This window comes from Taudactylus pleione, unplaced genomic scaffold (assembly GCF_031769625.1).
Source record: "Taudactylus pleione unplaced genomic scaffold, aTauple2 ptg000277l, whole genome shotgun sequence".
NCBI lineage: Eukaryota > Metazoa > Chordata > Amphibia > Anura > Myobatrachidae > Taudactylus > Taudactylus pleione.
Genome location: NW_028284679.1, coordinates 1,309,849 through 1,316,969, shown reverse-complemented (window position 1 = coordinate 1,316,969; position 7,121 = coordinate 1,309,849). Strand labels below are relative to the sequence as shown.

The window sequence follows — 7,121 nt, the reverse complement described above, 5'->3', positions numbered from 1 at the left end:
TATTATTAGTTATTTATCTTTGTTTATATGGCACAAAAAGGGGTCCGCAGTACCTTACAGAGCACAGAAGCAGTATGAACAATGAAGAAAAAAATAGCCTTACAGTAAAAGCATTGCTGAAAAAGGATCCACTCAAAGATCATTAAGACAAATCTAATTATCAAAAACCTAAATAATTTTTACTCTATTACAAATGTAGATATATTTGCTGCCCTCACTGGATGCATAATATATATATATATATATATATATATATATATATACACACACACACACACACACATACACACATACATCCAGTGAAGGAGGCACTCTGATTGAAAGTCTACGAGTGCCGCTTTCACTGGATGTATATCTTTGGGATTTCAGCTGGTCCATTACAGAGGGCACCAGAGAGGTTTATTCGAGTGCTGGTCTGGTGCACTATATATACTGTATATGATATATATATATATATATATATATATACTGTATATATATGTATATATTCCAAATAGGGCAGCACTCTGTAAAGAAAACAACAGTGTCTCTGGTGCCCTCCGTATTAGGACTTAAGCAAAAGCCCCAAGCATATCCAACAAGGATGGCGGCACTCAGATCAAATAATAAGCAATTAAAGGCAGGTGAGTGTTCTCAACGTTTCAAAGCTATATTTACTGCTCCATCTTCAGGGTACATAAAATACATAAACAAAATTCACTTACTTTATACCACCACCATCACACCACCTGTACTGTGGCTCCAAGCTTCCGGCTGCGTCCAGAGGGATGGCGCACACATGCAACGTCATCACTCGGCAACAGCAGCTATGAGACCGCTAAACAAAAATCTGCAACATAACAAGTAAACCAGGTCATCGATACTTAAAGCATCTAAGATAAATGGTACTAACATGATAAACACATTTCAAATATACACAGTGACATGCCACATAATATTAAAAGCGACCCATATATGTGTACAGGATCGTGCTAAAGTATTAAACAAATAAACAAGCACAAATATGCAATAACATGTTGTATAAACCGTCACAGATATACATGCTATATTATCTCAGAAGCAGCCTACTAACATATACATTACAATTTTATAATGGTAAAAACCTCGACCATCATATATATAAAATCTAGGTGCAAGGCATCATACATCAATGATATTCTCTAAATAATTGTCAATCATCAATGCTAACCATTATATAAAAACATCCTATAGTCATATAAACGCCAACGCATACATGTTCATGATAGAAGAGGATATCTTCTTCAACAATGTCTATGTGTCTGACAGGATTGTTTTCTATGTCAGATACATAGACGACATTTTTTTGATTTGGACTGGGCCCAGGGATGATTTAGTGGAGTTTATTGAGAACCATAACAAATCAGACAGCCCTGTTAAATTTACCTTTTATGCAGATCATGAATGTGTTCATTATTTGGACATGCAGGTTAGACTCTGTGATGGGAAATTTTGACGTCACTTTACAATAATCCCACAGATAGAAACTCCATTTTACACTCTGGCAGATTTTTGTTTAGTGGTCTCCATAGCTGCCGCTGCTGAGTGATGACGTTGCATGTGTGTGCCATCCCTCTTGATGCTGCCAGAAGCTTGGAGCCGCAATACACGAGGTGTGATGGTGGTGGTATAAAGTAAGTGAATTTTGTTTATGTACCCTGAAGATGGAGCAGTAAATATAGCTCTGAAACGTTGGAGAACACTTACCTGCCTGTAATTGCTTATTTTTGATCTGAGTGCCGCCGTCCTTGTTGGATATATATTATATATATATGCATGCCATCACAATACACTAAAACTATTGGTCTTCCAGGTTATTTAGTAAAACTTTTATCTATCTTGGGCAAATAATTACAAATCTTGTATTCACAGGATCCTTAACATTAACAAATAATTATTTTAATGTATATTTAACTTTTTTCACATTTTCACAATTGGAATAAAAGCCTTCAATTCTACAATATATTATATATATGTATATATATATATATATATATATATATATTGTTACTCGGAGTAGAGGAATGAGGACTTCAGACAGGTAGCTACTAGGTAAAGCAGTGTCTTTTAATGGTAGCATTCGTGAGCATACTCCAGGATACACACAGGCACATAACAGAAAAGCAAACATAAAAGTGAATGTCCAAGCACTCCTTGTGCTGTCTGTGGTGCCCTAATGCTAACCACCACCCCTGGCCTATCGCCTGGCCAGCTTGTCCAGCATCAAGAGCCCAGAGCAACAGGTGTGTGAGAGTTTTAAACTCATCCTGTGCTGCTGACTCTCTGTTGGCTTTGGGCAACCTGGAAAACCCAGAATTCTATATTTCCAGTTTGAGCTGTACAGCCAAGAAAACCAGGATTCCAAACTTCTATTGTAGGTGAAAAATGTGGCGATCTTGACTTCATCTCACTTGGAGTGGGCAGATCCCACCAGAATATGAGAAATTTAGGTGAGAAACCACCCCTGTCACCACAATATATATATATATATATATATATATATAGCATCCAATGGCGGCACTCCGTAGAAATAACTTCACTCCAAAGTCAAACGCTTATCAGCATTTTGGAGTGAAGTTATTTCTATGGAGTGCCGCCATTGGATACTATGTTTGTCAGTGTTGTTGCAGTCTGTGATTTACACTGTGGAAGGCTCCCGGACCAGTATATATTTTCCTCATGAGTGCCGGAACTTGGTTCTATATATATATAAATATATATATATATATATATATATATATATATATATATATATATATATTTAGATAGATAGCTAGATAGAGATTTATAGAATATACACAGAAGTATGAGCATTATTTAGGTTTGTTGAATTCACATTATCAAACTACAATCCCATACACTTCATCATGATAATATTTGGAATCAGTGATGATGATGATGATCCTCCCTTGTCAGTGAGACAGTGAGAGAGATAGTGATATCATCCTTTTATTTCCAGCTATAGGAAACCACCGATCCAACCACCTCTTCAGTCATGTGTACCCAAATCTTCAATCACATTGTGATTAATACTCTGATGTGGCCAGAGAAAATTATTATTTGGCTGCCTTTCTTAGACCACTCACCTTTAGTTGCCTTCTCAATTTACTTTTTTCTCTTCTCCTTCTCTCAATGAATTCTGAAAATGAATGTACTGTCTGTAAGTATGTGAATAATACTAACAGCCGCACTTTCTCTACAGAAACTGATACATGGAATTCTGGAAGCTCTTGAAAAAAATGTTTCATTATCATTTCTTGGGTAAAGTTTTACTTAGTCAAATACTGTAGTCTCAGCCATTGTCTATTTATAATAAAATAAAATAATAAAGCAACTGCTTAACCTCTCAAAAATATAGTAATTGTCGTGTTTTCTGAGACAATTGGCCAGATTCAGATTTGTAGGTTATTGCCATCGCAGCTATGATCCCATACGCATCTGATGCGCAAATATATGAAAATGCCGCAACCACTGGGACTTGTATTGAGACGGCCACCGGCAGCTTTGCAAATCCAATCATCTGCCTACAAAGATGCAGCATTGATCACAGATCATTAGATTATTGTACTGAGTGGCCCGATGTTTTCGCAGAATTGCCGTGTGTACTGACATGCTGAAGCCACGTTCACTGCATACAAGATTGCAGATGCAGGCTGTGACATGCCTCGAAAATGGTAAGAACAAGCCTACATTCATTGCCAATTCTCCCTAATAAAAAGTAAAACGTTTAGCAATAAAGAGTAAAAAAAGTTTCTTTGGGCAATGGCGGTCATGCAGTTTGACGCATGCGCAGTTTGCCAATAATTGCTTAACTGTAAATGCATCAGTATAGCGTACATCTCTGAAACAGGCCCAATGTTCGGTATTGAGTTGCCCATTTGTTGTTTACTATTAATGTATTTGTGACCTTCTATGATATGCTCCATCCTCTTCTCAATCATCTTGTGGTGCTCCCCTCTCTGGCAAATGAGGAGTTTCAGGTCTATCATCAAACATTCCTCTAAGATCTGATCTAACTTCTTAATGGATTGATAAGTCTAAAGCTGGGAACTCCCCTTTGCAATCACCCTTTTGATGCAATGGTTCGATCGAATTCACTCCTGATCAGAAGTCCCAACCACCATTCTGATACGCACGTACACACCTGTAAAATCATACTGCTTACCTTCAATCCACAACTGCCAAAATATCAAAAGAAAATGATTGTACCACCCACAGAGGTGGTGCTGCTGCTGGTGTAGAATCTCAAGAACGGGTGAAGGTGCAAACACACTGCAGCTTTGGTCCGATCGCGTCCGGTCGAATCAGATGAATAATCAAACTGCACACAAGATGCGATCCTTCAATACCACCAGTTTTCTCCGCAAAACAGGATCATAGGTGAGTGCTCACTTTTGTGATATCACATGAACGGGTCAAAATCGAAAGAATGGCCCAAAGATTGTATAGGTGTGTGCACTACTTTATGTCTGGTTTTCTGTAGTGGTTTTGTTTTGTTATTCCTAAAAGTTGGTCACGTGTGTACTATCCCCAAATATAATGACCATAAATTCAAACCTGTTTGCAATAATATAGATTTAGGGGTAAATTTACTAAGATGGGAGTTCTATTAAGAAGTGGTTGCCCATAGCAACCAATCAGATTGCAGGTATTAACTTCTAGAAGGTGCTAGATAAATGAGAAATAGAAGCTGATTGGTTGCTATGGGCAACATCACTTCTTAAATAGAACTCCCATCTTAGTAAATTTACCCCTTAGTCTAAATGATCTCCTGCAGTGTATCCAAGACTAATATCTCCTGGTAGCCATCTATGGTACATTCTGGGTTTTTTACACAGTATTTCCTGCTTGGACCATTTGCCGTAATTTTCACAGGAAAATTGTCGCTGTTTCAAACTTACAATACTTCAGATTCTGTTAATATACATAAAAAGAAAATTGATCTCTGCTATCCCTTTTCTGATTTAATTTCACATTCACAATTTTTCATAATTGTTTTGCATTTTTTCTCTCCTACCTGCAATGAATTCTATGGGGCATATTTACTAAAGTGAGAGATTGTAGAAGGGGAGATGTTGCCCATAGCAACCATATAGATTCTACTTAACATTTAACTAGCACCTTCTAGAAGATAATAGCTAGAAGTGATTGGTTGCTATGAGCAATATCTCCACTTCTAAAAACTCTCACTTTAGTAAATATCCCCCTATATTTTGAACTGAGAATTGATGAAACATTGATTCTTTAATGGATTCTCACCCACTAGTTTACATTTTAGAGAGGTAAGTGAGGTAAATATGTATTTAATGTTCTCCCCAAGTTTGATTTAATCTTATTTGCTGCTCCAACTTTTGCTACTGGCAATCTACAATAAATTAAAATATATAATTGTAGCAGCCACAAAGTACGGAAATAAATGAATTGTAATAAGAAAAAATAATAACAATAAATCTTATTTAGCTGATAAATACAGCTTTGAGTAGGTGATGACACTACATTTCTGAGTGCCCCTAACTCTTGCTGTTGTTATTACAGATGTGTGCGTTTCTAATAGTGATTTCCAACATGGAATTTGGGAACCAAACTTTCTTGAATGAATTCATCCTGATGGGATTTTCTCAGAACTTCCAGATTTGTATTTTGATGTTTATCTTCTTTTTGATAATGTATACATTGATCATTTTGGGGAACAGTTTTCTGATATGTACTATTATCATCAGTCCCTCCTTGCATACACCAATGTACTATTTCCTTTGCAATTTATCCTTCATTGACTTGTGTTATGCCACAATCTCTCTTCCAAAGATGTTGCATGATGTATTATCTAAGACTAGGAGAATTTCCATCACTGGGTGTCTGGTACAGATGAACACTGGCTTGTTTCTAGGTAGTACCGAGGATATACTACTGGCAGTGATGGCGTATGACCGTTATATTGCCATACGCTTTCCTTTACATTATAGTATGAATATGAATTGGAGGACATGTAAAATTATTAAAGTCATTATGTGGTCAGGAAATTTCCTTGTAGCAACTATCCCCACTATCTCAAAGCCTCTTGTGTTCTGCAGAGAGAACATATTGGACCATTTTGCTTGTGAGGTATTGGCTCTTCTAGAGCTGGCATGTGGTGATCTCAGCTTCTATAAAATATCTATATTTGTCGGAAGTTTATTTACTCTCTTAGCACCATTTGGTTTTATTGTGTTGTCCTACATCTTTATCATTGTATCTATATTAAACATACACTCAGCAGGTGGAAGGGCTAAAGCTTTTTCAACATGTGCTTCCCACCTGACTGTGGTGCTTATGTTTTATGGGACAAGTATGATCACTTATGTAGGACAGACAAAGACTTCTTCATCCAGCTTGAAGTATTTTGCCTTAGTTTATGGTATTGTGACACCTGTGTTAAATCCTTTAATCTACAGCTTGAGAAATCATGAAGTGAAAGAAGCATTTAAGAAATATTGTCCAAGAATTCTGCACCATGGAGAAAATACCACAAAAAACCCCAAAATACCTGCCATTTATATGCGCTATGAATAATCAGTCCTCAAAATAGGAAAATAAGACATTTCTTGAGATACAAATAATTTAAAATTTGTCAATATGAACTGTAACTTCCTTGGGCTATTTTATAGTTGAAATAGATATTTGGGAGAGTAAAGAGATTGTCAATGCTATAAATGAATGATAATCTATTAATGTTATTGACTCATTATTATTTGAGCAAGTTATACAGTACCCCTTTTTCGAGTGACCTGGTAATCCAATCCAGGTAATTTGCAGGGTTTAACACAGGAACAACACGTGAAACTCTGCAGTCTAAATGGCGCGTTCCATTTCACGATGACCCAGATCATGCCGCATGCCGTCCGATTGGCCGGATTCAGGGGTGCTTGGAGATGACGTCATCTCCAACTGTCCACTGCAACGCCCGAAGAGGCGGGTCACTGCAGACCCGGCTCCGGTGTAAACTATTTTGGAATGTTAAAGAACTGTGTAGGTCATTCTGATTTATTCAGATAATGCTTCTATTCTATTAGCATCAAGCTTTACAATTCAACGAAATAATTTTTCATCATTGCAGTCTAATTACA

At 36.9% G+C, this 7,121-nt stretch overlaps 1 protein-coding gene across 1 annotated transcript; it reads left to right on the top strand.

Annotated features, from left to right (window-relative positions):
- The first annotated feature begins 5,583 nt into the window (after positions 1-5,583).
- Positions 5,584-6,567, top strand: LOC148513545 (olfactory receptor 13C9-like). The gene has a single exon (XM_088481731.1). It carries the CDS (start codon positions 5,584-5,586, stop codon positions 6,565-6,567), a length of 984 nt encoding a protein of 327 aa, XP_088337857.1.
- Positions 6,568-7,121: the final 554 nt, after the last annotated feature.